Below are 19,074 nucleotides of genomic sequence, written 5' to 3' on the forward strand. Positions count from 1 at the left end.
TGTCCAAGACAAAGCAATACAGTAGAGAAAAGAATGAGTTAATACATTACCAAATCCTACTGGGAAGCAAGTTCTCACGGCATGTTCAGTTCACTTTACAACCCCCAAACCTACCACTGTTTATACCAGACCTGTTTACACGTTAGAGGACTTCCTATATATCACCAAAGATGCAATGCTCCAATTTGGACCAGTTCCTTAACTTTTGTTTTGTTTTGGATGCTACATTCCAACCTCTCTTGGTGGAAGGCACAAGCTTTTGAGCAACACAGAGATCTGTGTAGTTCAAAAGCTTGAACCTCCCACCAACAGAAGTTGGTCCAATAAAAGATATTACCTCACCCACCTTGTCTCTTTCATTACGGAAAAGGTCCTTTGGGTCACAGCTGTTTGTGGCATCAAAAGGAAGGCCTTTCTGTCAGTTCAAACTTGCCCTTTACACCCTTTCTTTGTGTCTCACATCTCTTCTGGGACTGCTCTGAACCAGGGTATGCAAACCACCCCGGGATGCGGTACTTCTCTGGAGCTGTTTACAGTCCCAGCAACAGCCATAATCAATCCCCACACACCTCTCTTTCTTCAGTGTTCTGTTTGTCTCTGCTGGGATAGTGCTACCTACAGGAGAGGAGAAAGCACTGCAACCAGATTCAGTCCAGTACTTCCTCCAGCCTCTACAGGTAATGCTGGTACTGCCAGACTATGCCAGTTTCACCTGGCACTAGAAGGCTGGGTGCCAGGGTGTGCATATCACAAGAAACGGAGAGAGGTTTTGGAACTAAGAAAAGAGATTGTTTCTTCTAGGCATGCACTTTGTCCTGGACTTCAGGAATGATTTCCAGGTGCTTCATGCTCTTAAAACCAGCTGCTTTGTTCCTCCTTGTCACACTCATGGATAAGCTGTCAGAGTTCAGGACTCTTCAGGTTGACCCTAGGCCTGTGAGCCAGGTACACCTGAAGATTGGGATCTCAGAGGATACTCTGCCACACAGAGATAGATCCGTTGCCAGAAATGACTAGTGGCTGCTGAGAGTAGGTCGGGGGCACATTTTAAAGGTTCATCCCCTCCAACAGCTTGAGTCACGTCCCCCCCCACCTATGCCCCTGCCCTTCTTACTCTCAGCAGCCCCTCCCTGCAGGTCCCAAGTGTTAGCTCCGTGGGAGAGGCAGCAGCAAAAGCAGCGGGTCACCCTGCAGCTACCAGCTGCTTGGCCCTGCCTCTCTGTATGGCCACAGATCCCAGCTTGCTGGCTCCAGCAGCTAACATGCGGGAAGGAGGCCTGACCTCACCATGTGACAAGCGGGGCCAGCAAACCCGGACAAAAATTGGGGGCAGGGGCATGTGACCCCACGTGACCTCCCCTTCATGTGTCAGCTCTGTCTCTTGCAGCAGATTCACCTGTATGTATCTAGGATAGGCCCTAAATAAACAGATCTCGTGTTAGGCATGTTCTGGGAGGTAGAATCCAATAGATTCTAAGTTAAACTTTTTGACTCACAACAGACCTCATGGGACATTTTAGAAACACATGTTGATGGGCGTGTCAGTATAAAATAAGGAGCCAGCTGCTAACTATTTTATATCCTGTTCATATCCTGGTCAAAGATTATTTGGAAAGCAATCACATGCTAAATTTTAACCAGCTGACCACACAGTGACTAAATCTACCAAGTGGAACTATTTTAGCGCAGTTGATTGGTTATTACTATGGCAGGTAGAAGTATAAATAGGGAGAACGAAACGCTTGGTGCTCACTCAGCAAATACCTCAAGCCCCAGGTATGTATTTCCCTTCTAATTTTTCTTCAGTGCTTTTAACTAAATAATTGTATTGATTATATTGTAAACTGTGATTGTTGCATTTCATCCCAGAGACTGATTGTTATTCGGGGCCGAGGGAAAAAAACATGGCCTGATTTTTTCCAAAGGTGCTGTGAACCCACAGTTCTTATTTGCTTCAGTGAGAACAGTGGGTGATCAGTACTTTGGAAAGCAGATAGTACATCAGAAGGGCCAAGATGGAATTTGAGAAGCAAATAGCCAAAGATAAAGACAAAAACCAAGAAATTCTCGAAGAATATCAGAAGCAAGAAGCCTTTCAGGGTTTATTAAACTACTAGGGAGGAAAAGGACACTGCAGAGAAGTTACTAAAAAAATACACCTCAGCCTTTCTAAAAGGGGATGATGGGCAGATACCTACCCCTGAGATACTTTATAGAGGTGGTAATAAAGATGCGGCAGTGCTAGAGTGTGAGGTGTCAACGTAAGACATGCTGGAACAAATGGATAAAATAAAAGAGCAAGAAGTCACTTTGACTGGTTGGTGACTTGGCTGAGCTGCTAACAAAAATCTGTAATAGATAATGAAAATGAATTACTCTGTTAGTCGACTGGAAGGTAGCCAATGTTGTTGCTATTTTCAAACAGGTGCTTAGGGTGAGCCTGGGAACTACAGATCAGGGAGCCTTACTTCAGGACCAGGTACATTAAGTGAAAAAATAGAGAATTATAAAACACTTACATGATAGCTAGGGCCCTACCAAATTCACGGTCCATTTTGGTCAATTTCTCGGTCATAGGATTTTGAAAATTGCAAATTTCATTATTTCAGCTATTTAAATCTGAAATTTCACAGTGGTGTAATTATAGGGATCCTGACCCAAAAAGGAGTTGTGGGGGGGTCGCAAGGTTATTGTAGGGGAGGGTGCGGTGCTGCTACCCTTACTTCTGCGCTGCTGCTGGTGGCGGCACTGCCTTCAGAGCTGGGCAGCTGGAGAGCGGCGGCTGCTGGCCGGGAGCCCAGCTCTAAAGGCAGAGCCACCTCCAGCAGCATTGCAGAAGTAAGGATGGCATGGTATGGTATCGCCACCCTTACTTCTGTGCTGCTGCTGCTGGGGCACTGCCTTCCGAGCTGAGAGCCCAGCCAACAGCCGCCGCTCTCTGGCTGCCCAGCTCTGAAGGCAGCACAGAAGTAAGGATAGCAATACTGTGACCCCCCCCCCCACACACACACAATAACTTTGCAGCCCCCCTGCAACTCCCTTTTGGGTCAGGACCCCCAATTTCAGAAACGCTGGTCTTCCCCATGAAATTGTATAGTATAGGGTAAAAGCACACAAATGACCAGATTTCACAGTCCATGACACGTTTTTCATGGACATGAATTTGGTAGGGCTCTAATGATAGCATAAAGAGAGGACCAGCAGCGTTTCTGTAAAGGAAAATTGTCCGGCTTACCTATTAGAATTCTTTTTAGGGTGTTAACAAATTAATGGATAAAGGAGAACCAGTAGATGTAATTTGTTTGGACTAGAGCTGGTCAGGAATTTTCCAGGGAAACAGATTTTACTAGGAAAATGCCAATTTGTTGAAACAACGTTTGTGAAAACATATCAGTTTGAACAAACTCCTGACGAAACACAGGCTGGGCTGCTGGGGAATCTGGGCTCCCAGGATTCATGGCTGTGGGGCACCTCTGCCACATGGACTGCCTTGGAAGCAGTTACAGCAGGGTTTCCTGCCTCCGTAGCTCTGGGGCAACCCCACTACGTGGAATGACTTGAGACTGGGGACTGTAGAGTTTCCAGGGTTTGTGGTTCCAGAGAAACCCTGCCATGTGGACTGTCCCAGATTCTGGGGCCTCAAGGCTTCCATGCTCCCTGCTGCAGCCGTGTAAGTGTAGACAACCCCATGTATCTCAGGGGTAACGCTGCGGAAGCCAACAAGGTTACACTGGTGTATAATTGATTTGAGAAAAAAAATCAGATCATATGTATCTACTAGGATTAAAACATGGTTTTCTCTCTAGCAAAGTTATAAAAATATGTTTTAAATGTCCACACAGAGAAGAAACTACACATTATAAGACAGCTTAGTCACAACCATGTTTATTTACACAACCTTGCTTAAACATGGATATTTTTGTAGTGTAGATGGAGCGAAAAGATATACATGCAGTAGATGGATCATTGTCTGGAAAATGTAATCAAAATCTAGAAACTGATACAAGTCCTAGTCAAATCAATGGAAAGATTTCCGTTGGCTTTAATGGATAGGGCCCATACAAACTGATCCAAAGATCACTGAAGTCAGTAGGAGTCATTCCATTGACTTCAATAAGCTTTTTGATTCATAGATATACCTGAGGATATGAAATGAGCCCCTTTAGATGTGAAAGATTTTCATCCTACATTCAAATTTTTCAGAAGAATCTGAAGGCTGAAGATTACAAAGTGAAATGGAAGAGAAGGGGGTTTGGTTACTGGCGGTGGTCCTGGTATTGGAATGCAGAATCCTGATTGAAGGAGGTGAAATACCAAGTAAGTACAATTAACATTTCATCCCAAGGTGATGATGTATGAGCCAATACAAAACTTCTATTGACTTCATATGATCATGGCTCATTCCCTACTCAAAGCAAGGTAATGTATCTATGGGAAATATGTCTTGGTTTCCAGTGTTCTCCCCCTACATCAGACTTTTGCTCTCTCTCAGAGATACTGGCTGCCAGATAGGCAACCATAGAATTTGTAGCTTCACCAATGGAAGTTCTAAGAAATGATCAAACCTTTCCTGAAGTAGAAACCGTCTCATGCACAGTAATTAGAAGCATTGTCAGGAAATGGTTATTAAATGGGCAGCCTCTGTCCCTTCTCAGTAGACCTCTCTCCCAAAATGTAGTTTCCCATTTCAGGCCAGGAAACCCAGGAGGTCACCCTCCAAGAGTTACACTCTGCATCTCCTCGAAAATGGTACCAGCGATCTCTCTAATCTGGCAGACAAAGACATACAAAGATCCAGTGGATGGAAATGAAGCTTGAAAAATTCAAACTGGAAATAAGGTGTGAATTCTGAAGAGTGAGGGTAATTAACCACTGTAAGATTTACCAAGGGATGCAGTAAATTTTGTATCACTTGCAGTCTTTTAAATCAAGCATAGCTGTCTAAGCGCTGCTCGTTACTGGGCTTTGATGAAGGGAGTAATAGGTGAAATTCTAGGGCTATGTTACGCAGAGGATTTTAATGGTACCTTTCGGCCATTCAGTCTGTGAATCTGTACATCTGTGAAGGCAAATCTTTGTCTTAGTTCCTAATGCAGAACAGACTTCAAATTTATTCTCTGGATTTTGATGACCACAGCGTATTTCAGGTGGCCGTTTAAATTGAAACTACATAATTTTTAAGGATAGGGGACTAATGGCCATCCTTTATATTAACATTCCATTCATACATAGTTAATCCATTTTTAGAAATTGTTGGAGACAAACAGGTCATTAGTTTATTCATAGCCTTGTCTAATAACAACTTCTATTGATGTGTTTATAACCATCCATAACGCTAATCCCATTTCTAACATGCACATAATAGTTAGTATTAATTTATTAACACTTTATATGCAATGCATAAACGAAAACTGAATATCAAATAAGACCAGAATAATAAATATCCAGGAGTCCAGACAGGACAATTCAACACACATAGTACAGAAAAACTCACTCTTAGCACCGCCTTCCCTTGCAGTGACTATCCCCAGACGAGCATAACTTTATAAACAACACTTAGCTTCCTTCTTTAACCAACAGTGTGTGGAAATTCTATGTCTTATGTTAGCCAACAGGATTTCAATATTGAGAAAGATGACTCCCAGTATTTCTCTTCAAGAATACCAGACTTACCCTTTGTCATAAAAATAAAGGGAAGGGTAACCACCTTTGTGTATTCAGTGCTATAAAATCCCTCCTGGCCAGAGGCAAAACCCTTTCACCTGTAAAGGGTTAAGAAGCTAAGATAACCTCCCTGGCACCTGACCAAAATGACCAATGAGGAGACAAGATACTTTCAAAGCTGGAGGGGGGGGAAACAAAGGGTCTGTCTGTCTGTGTGGTGCTTTTGCCGGGAACAGATCAGGAATGCAGTCTCAGAAACTCTGTTAAGTTAGTAAGTCATCTAGCTAGAAATGCGTTAGATTTCCTTTTGTTTAATGGTTGGTAAAATACTCGGTGCTGAATGGAATGTATAGTCCTGTTTTTTTGTCTTTTTGTAACTTAAGGTTTTGCCTAGAGGGATTCTCTATGTTTTGAATCTGATTACCCTGTAAGGTATTTACCATCCTGATTTTACAGAGGTGATTTTTATCTTTTCTTTAATTAAAATTCTTCTTTTAAGAACCTGAATGATTTTTCATTGTTCTTAAGATCCAAAGGTTTGGGTCTGTGTTCACCTGTACAAATTGGTGAGGATTTTCATCAAGCCTTCCCCAGGAAAGGTGGTATAGGGCTTGGGGGGATATTTTGTGGGAAGACGTCTCCAAGTCGGCTCTTACCCTGTTCTTTGTTTAACACGCTTGGTGGCGGCAGCATAGGGTTCAAGGACGAGGGAAAGTGTGTACCTTGGGGAAGTTTTTAACCTAAGCTGGTAAGAATAAACTTAGGGGGTCTTTCATGCAGTTCTCCACATCTGTACCCCAGAGTTCAGAGTGGGGAAGGAACCTTGACACCCTTAGTGTGAGCTGTGTGACCAGGTAAACTACTCTGAACAGGAACTTTCCTGGGAAAACAGTGCTGTACGGGTTCCAGGCAGGAAAAAGAAGCAGCAGAGCTCTCATGCGGGCTGGATTTGGGATGCCGTTTCACATTTCTGCTGAATTAGGCCGTGTGTGCTCCACTGCCGAGCCCAGTCACAGCAATGCTATGGGACTGGAAGGGGCGAGCTCAGTACTGGCAGTTTAGGAGAAGGCGGATTAGACTGGAATGGAGGAGAGCATGATTACAACTCTCACCTCTACTGACTGCGGTGACATTCCTATGCACTAAAGTAATCAGAGCTGGGCACCCAACTCTCTAAGTGCCTCTTCAAAATCCCACTCTACAATGTTATAGTTCATCAGCTTTTACTTGTAAGAACTGAGATTTCATTTCACAGTTTCCCAGTTTTTCTACTGTTAGGGGTGTTTAAATTGAGGGGATTCCAGATTGAAAGAGCGATAAATTTTAACTTCTGAAAGCATAGGAGATAAATGACACTGCCATTAAGCTAAAAATTTGAATGAGCAGAGTACTGAAAACTAACCACAAACAGGAAAATACACAAAATCTTGGACTTGTCTTTAACAGGTACAGAGGAATGTGCTATGGACTCAATGGAAAGAAAGAACTGTGGTTATTCAGGCATTTCAGTAGAAGATTGCAAATCTAAAGGATGTTGTTTTGATTCAAAATACCCCGGTGTGCCCTGGTGTTTCTATCCTCACCTAAAAAAAGGTAACATACCTCTATGAAATGTGTATAACTATCCCATTACATGAATGTACAAAACTAATGGAAGTGGAGAATGATGCTTGTTTTCTCCCCGGCCTGCACTATACTTTGTGCGATGCTGGCAAATCCTTTTTTGACAGAACTTCATGGGCTCTTCCTTTATTTTCTTATCTTTCTCTCTTATACACACTCACAGTATCACATGCTCCCCAGTGTGTATCATCTTTAATTGGATCCCTGTACTAGTCCTAATCCATTCTCATGTTTAGTGGACTATGTGTGCCTGACTCAAAATATCCGAGAGGATAATCTGTCAGGTTCCCGCTGGGTGCCACCTGGATCTGGGGTGCCATTGAACCCTCTGACCCACCAGCTTGGGCTCCCACTCACACTGAGCTGCTGTGATAAGTTGTACTTTCACCAGCATTCACATTGCCATTCAGTCTGTGAATCTGTACTCCTGTGGAGGCAAATCTTTGTCAGAAACTGCCTTACTTCCTAATGCACAACCACAGTGTATTTCAGGTGGTGGCTTAAAATGAAACCACATCATTTTTAAGGATAGGGGACTAATGGTCATCCTTTATATTAACATTCCATTCATAAATGGTTTATAAAGGGTTAATGAATTACTAAGCGTTAATCCATTTTTGAGAAATTGTTGGAGCCAAAGAGGTCTGAACAGGAACTTTCCTGGGAAAACAGTGCTGTACGGGTTCCAGGCAGGAAAAAGAAGTGGCAGAGCTCTCATGCGGGCTGGATTTGGGATGCCGTTTCACATTTCTGCTGAATCAGGCTCTCTGTTCCACTGCCGAGCCCAGTCACAGCAATGCTACGGGAGCAGAAGGGGCAAGCTCAGTACTCGCAGTTTAGTGGAAGGTGGATTAGACTGGAATGGAGGAGAGCATGATTACAACTCTCACCTCTACTGACTGCGGTGACATTCCTATGCACTAAAGTAATCAGAGCTGGGCACCCAACTATCTAAGTGCCTCTTCAAAATCCTACTCTACAATATTATAGTTCATCAGGTTTTACTTGTAAGAACTGAGATTTCATTTCACAATTTCCCAGTTTTTCTACTGGTAGGGTGTTTAAATTGAGGGGATTCCAGATTGAAAGAGCTATAAATTTCAACTTCTGAAAGCATAGGAGATAAATGACACTGCCGTTAAGCTAAAAATTTGAATGAGCAGAGTACTGAAAACTAACCACAAACATGAAAATACAGATATCTTGGACTTTGTCTTTAACAGGTACAGATGAATGTGCTATGGACGTAAAAGAAAGAAAGAACTGTGGTTATTCAGGCATTTCAGTAAAAGATTGCAAATCTAAGGGATGTTGTTTTGATGCAAAATACCCAGGTGTGCCATGGTGTTTCTATCCTCTCCTGAAAAAAGGTAACATACTTCTATGAAATGTGTATAATTATCCCATTACTTGAATATACGAAACTAATGGAAGTGGAGAATGATGCTTGTTTTCTCCCCGGCCTGCACTATACTTTGTGCGATGCTGGCAAATACCTTTTTGACAGAACTTCATGGGCTCTTCCTTTATTTCCTTATCTTTATCCCTTGTATACACTGACGGTATCACATGCAGCCCAGTGTGTTTCATCCTTAATTGGCTGCCTGTACTAGTCCTAGTCCAATCTCATCTTTAGTGGACCATGTGTGCTTGACTCAAAATAGCCAGTAGTGCGTAAAGTGGAGAGGGTACTGTGTCAGGTTCCCCCCGGGGTGCCACCTGGAACTGGGGTACCACTGAGCCCTCTGACCCACCAGCCTGGGCTCCCACTCATACTGTGCTGCTGTGATAAGTTGCAAAGTCCTCTAAGCTTGTACTTTCACCAGCATTCACATTGCCATTCAATCTGTGAATCTGTACTTCTGTGGAGACAAATCTTTGTCAGAAACGGCCTTACTTCCTAATGCACAACCACAGCGTATTTCAGGTGGCGGCTTAAATCGAAACTACATAATTTTTAAGGATAGGGGACTAATGGCCATCCTTTTTATTAACATTCCATTCAAAAAGGGTTTATAAAAAATTAATAAATTACCAAGGGTTAATCTATTTTTTATAAATTGTTGGAGACAAACATGTCATTAGTTTATTCATAGCCTTGTCTAATAACAACTTCTATTGATGTGTTTATAACCATCCATAACACTAATCCTATTTCTAAGATGATATCGCATAATATTGAGTATTCATTTATTAACACTTTATATGCCATGTATAAACGAAAACTGAATATAAAATAAGACCAGTATAATAAATGTCCAGGAGTCCAGTCAGGGCAATTCAACACACGTAGTACAGAAATACTCACTCTTAGCGCTGCCTTCCCTTGCAGTGACTATCCCCAGAGGAGCATAACTTTATAAACCAACACTTTTAGCTTCCTTCTTTAACCAAGAGTGTGTGGAAATCCTGTGTCTTACGTTAGCCAACGGGATTTCAATATTGAGAAAGATGATTCCCAGCATTTGTATTCAAGAATACCAGACTTAGCCTTAGTGTGAGCCGTGGGACCAGGTAAACTACTCTGAACAGGAACTTTCCTGGGAAAACAATGCTGTACGGGTTCCAGGCAAGAAAAAGGAGCAGAAGAGCTCTCACGCGGGCTGGATTTGGGATGCCGTTTCATATTTCTGCTGAATTAGGCCGTGTGTGCTCCGCTGCCAAGCCCAGTCACAGCAATGCTATGGGACTGGAAGTGGCGAGCTCAGTACTCGCAGGTTAGTGGAAGGTGGATTAGACTGGAATAGAGAGCATGATTACAACTCTCACCTCTACTGACTGCAGTGACATTCCTATGCACTAAAGCAATCAGAACTGGGCACCCAACTCTCCAAGGCCCTCTTCAAAATCCCACTCTACAACATTATAGTTTGTCAGCTTTGACTTGTAAGAACTGAGATTTCATTTCACAATTTCCCAGTTTTTCTACTGGTAGGGTGTTTAAATTGAGGGGATTCCAGATTGAAAGAGCTATAAATTTCAACTTCTGAAAGCATAGGAGATAAATGACACTGCCGTTAAGCTAAAAATTTGAATGAGCAGAGTACTGAAAACTAACCATGATCAGGAAAATACACAAAATCTTGGACTTTGTCTTTAACAGGTGCAGATGAATGTGCTATGGACTCAATGGAAAGAAAGAACTGTGGTTATTCAGGCATTTCAGTGAAAGATTGTACATCTAAAGGATGTTGTTTTGATGCAAAATACCCTGGTGTGCCCTGGTGTTTCTATCCTCACCTAAAAAAAGGTAACATACCTCTATGAAATGTGTATAACTATCCCATTACATGAATGTACAAAACTAATGGAAGTGGAGAATGATGCTTGTTTTCTCCCCGGCCTGCATTATGCTTTGTGTGATGCTGGCAAATATCTTTTTGACAGAACTTCATGGGCTCTTCCTTTATTTTCTTATCTTTCTCTCTTATACACACTCACAGTATCACACGCTGCTCCGTGTGTTTCATCCTTAATTGCTCCCTGTACTAGTCCTTGTCCATTCTTATGTTTAGTGGACCATATGTGCTTGAGTCAAAATATTCAATAATGTGCAACTTACTTACGGCATGAGCCAGCTCCCGTTAACATCAATAGGAAATTTCATTTAATACACTTTAGATTAAAAATCTAAATCTTTTCTATGCACATTTCTATTGGAAAACATTTTGAGAATTTTTTGTGACTAGCTTTAATGCGAGCATCAAAGGTGTTCTCTGGTGCTTCATTCCCTACGCAAAGCCAGGCCATGTATCAATGGGCAATAATCTTGGTTTCCAATGTTCCTTCACTACATCAGACTTTTTTGCTCTCTCTTGGAGATAGGTTTCAGAGTAACAGCCGTGTTAGTCTGTATTCGCAAAAAGAAAAGGAGTACTTGTGGCACCTTAGAGACTAACCAATTTATTTGAGCATGAGCTTTCGTGAGCTACAGCTCACTTCATCGGATGCATACCGTGGAAACTGCAGCAGACTTTATATATACACAGAGAATATGAAACAATACCTCCTCCCACACTGACTACCAAAAAGGCAACCATAGCATTTGTAGCTTCACTAATGAATGTTCTAAGAAATAATTTAACATTTCCTGAAGTAGAAACCGTCGCATTCCCAATAATTAGAAGCATCCTCAGGAAATTGTTATTAAATGGGCAGCCTCTGTCTCTCCTCAGTGAACCTCTCTCCAAAATGTAGAGTTTCCCATTTCAGGCCAGGAAACCCAGCAGGTCACCCTCCTAGCGTTACACTATCCATCTCCTGGAAAGTGGTACCAGAGATCTCACTAATCTGGCAGACAAAAGAATAGCAAGATCCAGTGGCTGGAAGTGAAGCTTGAAAAATTCAAACTGGAAATAAGGTGTGAATTTTGAATACTGAGAGTAATTAACTAATATTTAAGGATAGTGGACTAATGGTCATCCTTTATATTAACATTGCATTCAAAAAGGGTTTATAAAAAATTAATAAATTACCAAGGGTTAATCCATTTTTATAAATTGTTGGAGCCCAACAGGTCATTAGTTTATTCATAGCCTTGGCTTATAACAACTTCTACTGATGTGTTTCTAACCATCCATAAAACTAATCCCATTTCTCACATGCGCATAATAGCTATTAACACTTTATATGCCAGGCATAAATGAAAACTGAATATCAAATAAGACCAGAATAATAAATATCCAGGAGTCCAGTCAGGGCAATTCAACACACATAGTACAGAAAAACTCACTCTTAGCACTGCCTTCCCTTGCAGTGACTATCCCCAGAGGAGCATAACTTTATAAACCAACACCTTTAGCTTCCTTCTTTAACCAAGAGTGTGTGGAAATCCTGTGTCTTATGTTAGCCAACAGGATTTCAATATTGAGAAAGATGATTCCCAGTATTTGTCTTCAAGAATACCAGACTTAGCCATCGTATGTGCCGTGGGGCCAGGTAAACTACTCTGAACAGGAACTTTCCTGGGAAAACAGTGCTGTACGGGTTCCAGGCAGGAAAAAGAAGTGGCAGAGCTCTCATGCGGGCTGGATTTGGGATGCTGTTTCACATTTCTGCAGAATCAGGCCATGTGTTCCACTGCCGAGCCCAGTCACAGCAATGCTATGGGAGTGGAAGGGATGAGCTCAATACTCATAGTTTAGTAGAAGGTGGATTAGACTGGAATGGAGGAGAGCACGATTACAACTCTCACCTCTACTTGACTGTGGTGACATTCCTATGCACTAAAGCAATCAGAGCTGGGCACCCAACTCTCTAAAGCCCTTTTCAAAATCTCACTCTACAATGTTATAGTTTGTCAGGTTTTACTTGTAAGAACTGAGATTTCATTTCACAATTTCACATTTTTTCTACTGGTAGGGGTGTTTAAATTGAGGGGATTCCATTTTGAGAGAGCTACGAATTTTAACTTCTGAAAGCATAGGAGATAAATGACACTGCTATTAAGCTAAAAATGTGAACGAGCAGAGTTCTGAAAACTAACCACAACCAGGAAAATACAGATATCTTGTACTTTGCCTTAACAGGTGCAGGTGAATGTGCTATGGACGTGAGAGAAAGAAAGAACTGTGGTTATTCAGGCATTTCAGTGAAAGATTGTACATCTAAAGGATGTTGTTTTGATGCAAAATACCCAAGTGTGCCCTGGTGTTTCTATCCTCACCTAAAAAAAGGTAACATACTTCTATGAAATGTGTATAATTATCCCATTACTTGAATATACAAAACTAATGGAAGTGGAGAATGATGCTTGTTTTCTCCCTGGCCTGCATTATGCTTTGTGCGATGCTGGCAAATCCCTTTTTGACAGAACTTCATGGGCTCTTACTTTATTTTCTTATCTTTCTCCCTTATATACACTCACGGTATCACATGCAGCCCAGTGTGTTTCATTCTTTATTGGCTCCCTGTACTAGTCCTAGTCCAATCTCATCTTTAGTGGACCATGTGTGCCTGACTCAAAATAGCCAGTAGTGCGTAAAGTGGAGAGGGTAAGTACTGTGTTCCCCCCGGTTCCCCCCGGTGTGCTACCTGGAACTGGGGTACCACTGAGCCCTCTGACCCACCAGCTTGGGCTCCCACTCACACTGAGCTGCTGTGATAAGTTGCAAAGCCCTCCAAGCTTTTACCTTCACCAGCATTCACATTGCCATTCAATCTGTGAATCTGTACTTCTGTGGAGACAAATCTTTGTCAGAAACTGCCTTACTTCCTAATGCACAACCACAGTGTATTTCAGGTGGCGGCTTAAAATGAAACCACATCATTTTTAAGGATAGGGGACTAATGGTCATCCTTTATATTAACATTCCATTCATAAATGGTTTATAAAGGGTTAATGAATTACTAAGCGTTAATCCATTTTTGAGAAATTGTTGGAGCCAAAGAGGTCTGAACAGGAACTTTCCTGGGAAAACAGTGCTGTACGGGTTCCAGGCAGGAAAAAGAAGTGGCAGAGCTCTCACGCAGGCTGGATTTGGGATGCCGTTTCACATTTCTCCTGAATCAGGCTGTGTGTTCCACTACTGAGCCCAGTCACAGCAATGCTACGGGAGTGGAAGGGGCGAGCTCAGTACTCGCAGTTTAGTGGAAAATGGATTAGATTGGAGGATAATCCGAGAGGATAATCTGTCAGGTTCCCCCTGGGGTGCCAACCTGGATCTGGGGTGCCATTGAACCCTCTGACCCACCAGCTTGGGCTCCTACTCACACTGAGCTGCTGTGATAAGTTCTACTTTCACCAGCATTCACATTGCCATTCAGTCTGTGAATCTGTACTCCTGTGGAGGCAAATCTTTGTCAGAAACTGCCTTACTTCCACTGAGCCCTCTGACCCACCAGCTTGGGCTCCCACTCATACTGAGCTGCTGTGATAAGTTGCAAACACTTTATATCCCACTGATGAATGATAACTTAATATCAAGTGAGACCAGAATAATAAAGATCCAGTAGTCCAGCCAGGGTAATTCAGCACACATAGTACAGAAAATCTCACTCTTAGCACTCCCTTCCTTTGAAGTGACTATCCCCAGACAAGCATAACTTTATAAACCAACACTCTTAGCTTCCTTCTTTAACCAAGAGTGTGTGGAAATCCTGTGTTTTATGTTAGCCAATGGGATTTCAATATTGAGAAAGATGACTCCCAGTATTTGTCTTCAAAAATACCAAGCTTATTTTAATTTAACAAATTTAATTTAATTTAATTTAGATTAAAAATCTAAATGTTTTCCATGAACATTTTCATTGGAAAACACTTTGACAATTTTTTTTTACCAGCTTTACTGCTGGTTGGAAACTTGAAGGTAGGGAGGGGAATAGTAAAAAAGGGTAAATAAAATTCATGGTTTAGCATCAGAATAACTTTTCAACTAGTTTTAGTGATTTTTTCATCTTCATTAACCTGAAAAATAGAGAATATTTATTGTAGGGGCATCTCAGTTATCTCTTCCCTATGCAGATATATGACATACATTTGTTTCATCTCCCTGTATTGGTTTATGTGCATATGATATATACTATTATTCTGCTGCTGGCTCTCTACAGCTAGGATCCTCTGTCATCCAGTAGCCATCAGCACAAATCCCACATGAAGGGCACAAAAAGCTGGTGCAGATTCCAGTTGTGGCATCCCAGCCTTTGTGCAACTTCTACTATCAGGGCCTCTGCTCTGATCTTACTCACCACCTCCTGGGTATAACCGAACTAAAGAAAAATAAAATCTTGACACACTCCTTCTATTAGACCAGCTGAACTCCTGTGTACAGTCAGCTGAGGATGTGTAGAAGGGGACCGTTGTGCTGAACAATTGCCTGATAGACACCTCTCAATTTGTCACAGCTTTGCTGCTTCAGGATTCAGAAAAAATACTTTTCATTGACCTGTGGACTTGATGGGAAAATCTGACCCTAAAATATTGGTTTTCCCTTTTTTTTCTACCCTCAGATTATTAAAGAAAATCTACCCCAGGAACTTCTCTGTCAATAGAACCATTGATGAAGGAATGTGTTTAAATCTTCTGATTTCTACTCTGTAATAATTTTGATTTCCAGGTCATTCCTGTCTTATACAATGACACAGTTAATTACTGGATGGGGTGGGGTTTGGGTACCAACTATTTTTTTTTAAAAAAAAATCCTCTTCACTGGTTTAGTACTGGGCAACTGTTTATCATTTTCAATAAATCCAAATAAAATTTATAACTGGTGTGTTGCATACCAGTTTGTTTTTAATGTTCCTAATGTTTCCTATTTCTTTCAAAATTATGTCCCTGATTCTCCACTTTGTTTGTGTTGCATAATAGGGAGTGGTGGCCTCAGAAAGCTGGCTGCCACTCCCTGATTCCTGACTGCTCACATCAGGAGAAGTTAGAACAGCAGAAGGCATGCTTCAACTTCTGCCTTTGGCACAAGCTAAGCTCACACCACTGTGGGAACCAGACATAGGTGGAGCCCCACTCCACTGGATCCCCATAATAAGAACATCAGAATGGCCACACTGGGTCAGACCAATGGTCCATCTAGCCCAGTATCCTGCCTTCTGACAGTAGCTGGTGCCAGGTGCCAGAACGGGGCAATTATTGAGTGATCCATCCCTTGTCATCCAATCGCCGCTTCTAGCGGTCAGAGATGTAAGGACACCTTGAGCATGGTTGTGTCCCTGACCATCTTGGCTAATAGCTACTGATGGATCTATCTTCCATGAACTTAACTAATTCTTTTTTTAATACAGTTATAGTTTTGGCCTTCACAACATCCCCTGGCAACAAGTTCCACAGGTTGACTGTGCGTTGTGTGAAGATGTACTTAGAATCATAGAATCATAGAATATCAGGGTTGGAAGGGACCTCAGGAGGTCATCTAGTCCAACCCCCTGCTCAAAGCAGGACCAATCCCCAATTTTTGCCCCAGATCCCTAAATGGCCCCCTCAAGGATTGAACTCACAACCCTGGGTTTAGCAGGCCAACGCTCAAACCACTGAGCTATCCCTCCCCCCGAACATCAACTTCCTTTTGTTTGTTTTAAACCTGCTGCCCATTAATTTCATTGGATGATCCCTGGTACTTGTGTCATGTGCAGAGGTAAATTACACTTCCACATTCACTTTCTTCACACTATTCATGATTTTATAGACCTCTACCATATCCCTGGCCCTTAGCTGTCTCTAAACTGAACAGTCCCAGTTGTCTTAATTTCTCCTCAGATGGAAGGTTTTCCAATGTTTTCCAATGTGCATTACTTTGCATTTATCAGTATTGAATTTTATCTGCCATTTTGTTGCCAAGTCACCCAATTTAGTGAGATCCTATGATGGGGTAGACTAGGCCTTGAGGCCCCCAGCTGTAGGCCTTGCCGTGCCACACCTTGCCCCAGAAAAAGGCAGTGGAAAAGATCCTCCAAGCTGCCTAGAGAGGTGGCGTAGGATGCAGAAAATCAGAGAGGCTGCAGGGAGCAGCCAATCAGGGTCTAGCAGACTTGTATAAATGGAGCTGTGAGCCCAGAGTAAGTTCAGCCTGCTGGCGGGAACTGGGGGAGCAAGCAGTGCTCCTGGTTGACTGCAGTAGCTGAAATAGCCAAGGCAGGTTGTTGCTGGCAGGGATAGGGAGCAAAGAAGATGCTCCTGGCTGGCTGCTGGCACTCGACAAAGATAAGGGCCATGAGGAAGTGGCCCAGGGAAACACAGTTAGTTAAAGTGATGTGGCACATAGTTGCTACTTAGAGGCTTCCTGGGTTGGGGCTCAAAGTAATGAGTGGGCCTGGGTCCCCTCCAACAGCCATTGGGGAAGTGGCTGTGACCTGACAGAAGGGAGTTTAGATAAGCCCAGGGAAAGGACTGTATATGGAACTGTAAACCGCTTAGAAGGGGGTTGAACTGAGACTGACCCAGCTGGAGATCCAGAGTCAGAGGACAGAAGGGCAGATGAAGAGTCACCATGGAGGAAGCCCTGGGGGTGCTGCTCCATCCAAGAGTAGGAACCTTTGCAAGTAAGCCGGCCAACTAGGGTACTGAGATAGACCCTGTTGGTCAGACTGAGGACTGGAGCCTGGGCTAGGCTACAGAGATGTTGCCAGAGGAAGGGAATTGCAATGGGCCCTGTTGGACTGTGAAGTGACTGAGACAAGGAGGAGCTGCAGGACGTTACTGAGGACTTTGAGATAGGCTCGGTTAGACAGTATACCCCGAAAGGAAGTTGTTTTCTTCAGTTCCTCACATGGACTGTGAGAGGGCGGAGGCACCAAAGGCCTGCCTGACAAGTGCAGCAGCCGACAGGGGGCACCATGATTAGAGGAAATTGGAAAAAACTGCAGACGCACCATAGCAGAATGGGGTGCTCGCAAGAGGTGGGTGACATGCTGTTACAGATCCCTTTGTAAATCTTTGCCGTGAGTTTTTGTCTTAATTATCTTGACTAATTTTGCATTGTCTGGAAACTTTGCCACTTCACTATTTACCCCTTTTTCTAGATCATTTATGAATATGTTGAACAGCACTGGTCCCAGTGGAGATCCTTGGGTTACCCTGCTATTTATCTCTTTCCTTTGTGAAAACTGACCATTTATTCCTACCCTTTGTTTCCTATCTTTTAACCAGATACTTATTTATTACTTATACTTATTATTTTGTTGGTCTTTTGACTGACAGTCAACATTCAGTTGCCAGTTTGATTACTTGAGTTGTGGTTTTCCACTTAACATGGTGAACCACGTGAAGGTTATCCTCTTCCATCCAACTTCCCATCAGGCAGATTATGGACACCATACCCCAACAATGCCTGAAATTGCAGAAACCACATGCAGCCACCTCATGTCTCTGGATCTAGCCAGGGAATGGCAAAGTGTCTGGACCTCATTCACTGTTCCAAACAAGCACATTATTATTGACCCAATTAGCTGCCCTCCAGGTTTCAATCTGCTGTGCAGACTTTGGGCCATACTGAACCACATCCAAATAAACCATAGAAGCTGCAGCTACTTGATGTAATGTGGAAAATCAAAGACTCCCCTTCATGAGGCTGCAGTGAGAACATGAAAAACATCTAACACAGTGCCCCAAATAGGGATGACGACGTGGGTGATATCCACAGTGTCACAGAGGAGGCCTTGAAATGGCTTATGGACCTATAACTGGGTTTGAAGCCTAAAGCCTGAAAAACTGGAAGGGAATTTATTTTTAAAGTCTCATGAATCTTTGGGTTCTAACTCATTGTGAGCTCTGAGGGTTAGCAATCCCAGAACTCTTTCCCTCCACAGGGCCCTACGTGGAGCCATGAATCAGTGGGAAGTGAGGTAGGCAGCAGAAAGGATGGTTCTTCAGGGTCAAGGTCTCCACTCCTGGTTCAAACAAGGTGTAAAGTGGACTTACCTCAATGCTGCTGCTGAGGGGGCCAGCAGGCAGGCATGGGCACAAAAGGGAAGAGTGGGGCCAAGCATGTCTGGGTGGTGTTGCTCTTAGGCCAGTGCCCACGATTCCCTGCTGAAGAGACTCTATCACTGGGGATGGGAGAATGGAAGGAAAATCAGGATATACTGTTCAAATAGGGCCAGAAACTTGATCTTTTGTTAAAATTGGTCAGTAGAATTTTTTTTTTCCAAGGTGACTGTCCTTTAAGAATAAATGTAACACGGATGGTAGTGGCTTCTCATCACAAGTAGTTGTCGTACCTGCGTTTAGGAAACAACATATCCACGGTACACTAGTTCAGTAGTTTTCAACCAGGGATATACGTAACCCTGGGGGTACACAGAGGTCTTCCAGGGGGTACATCAACTCATCTAGATATTTGC

The 19,074-nt window shown here is 42.8% G+C and overlaps 1 protein-coding gene across 2 annotated transcripts; it reads left to right on the forward strand.

Moving 5' to 3' along the window:
- The first annotated feature begins 4,206 nt into the window (after positions 1–4,206).
- On the forward strand, positions 4,207–15,469 carry LOC125630036 (uncharacterized). Of its 2 annotated transcripts, none has more exons than XM_048835442.2 (6): positions 4,207–4,317; positions 7,111–7,257; positions 8,511–8,657; positions 10,391–10,537; positions 12,816–12,962; positions 15,235–15,469. In XM_048835442.2, the coding sequence occupies exons 1-6, from the start codon at positions 4,236–4,238 to the stop codon at positions 15,240–15,242; spliced, it is 678 nt and encodes a 225-aa protein (XP_048691399.1). In that variant the 5' UTR covers positions 4,207–4,235; the 3' UTR covers positions 15,243–15,469. The 2 variants fall into 2 exon arrangements, with proteins under 2 accessions (XP_048691399.1, XP_048691408.1); XM_048835451.2 differs by lacking the exon at positions 4,207–4,317 and adding an exon at positions 5,867–5,935.
- Positions 15,470–19,074: the final 3,605 nt, after the last annotated feature.

This window comes from Caretta caretta, chromosome 1 (genome assembly GCF_965140235.1).
Source record: "Caretta caretta isolate rCarCar2 chromosome 1, rCarCar1.hap1, whole genome shotgun sequence".
Taxonomy (NCBI): Eukaryota; Metazoa; Chordata; order Testudines; family Cheloniidae; genus Caretta; species Caretta caretta.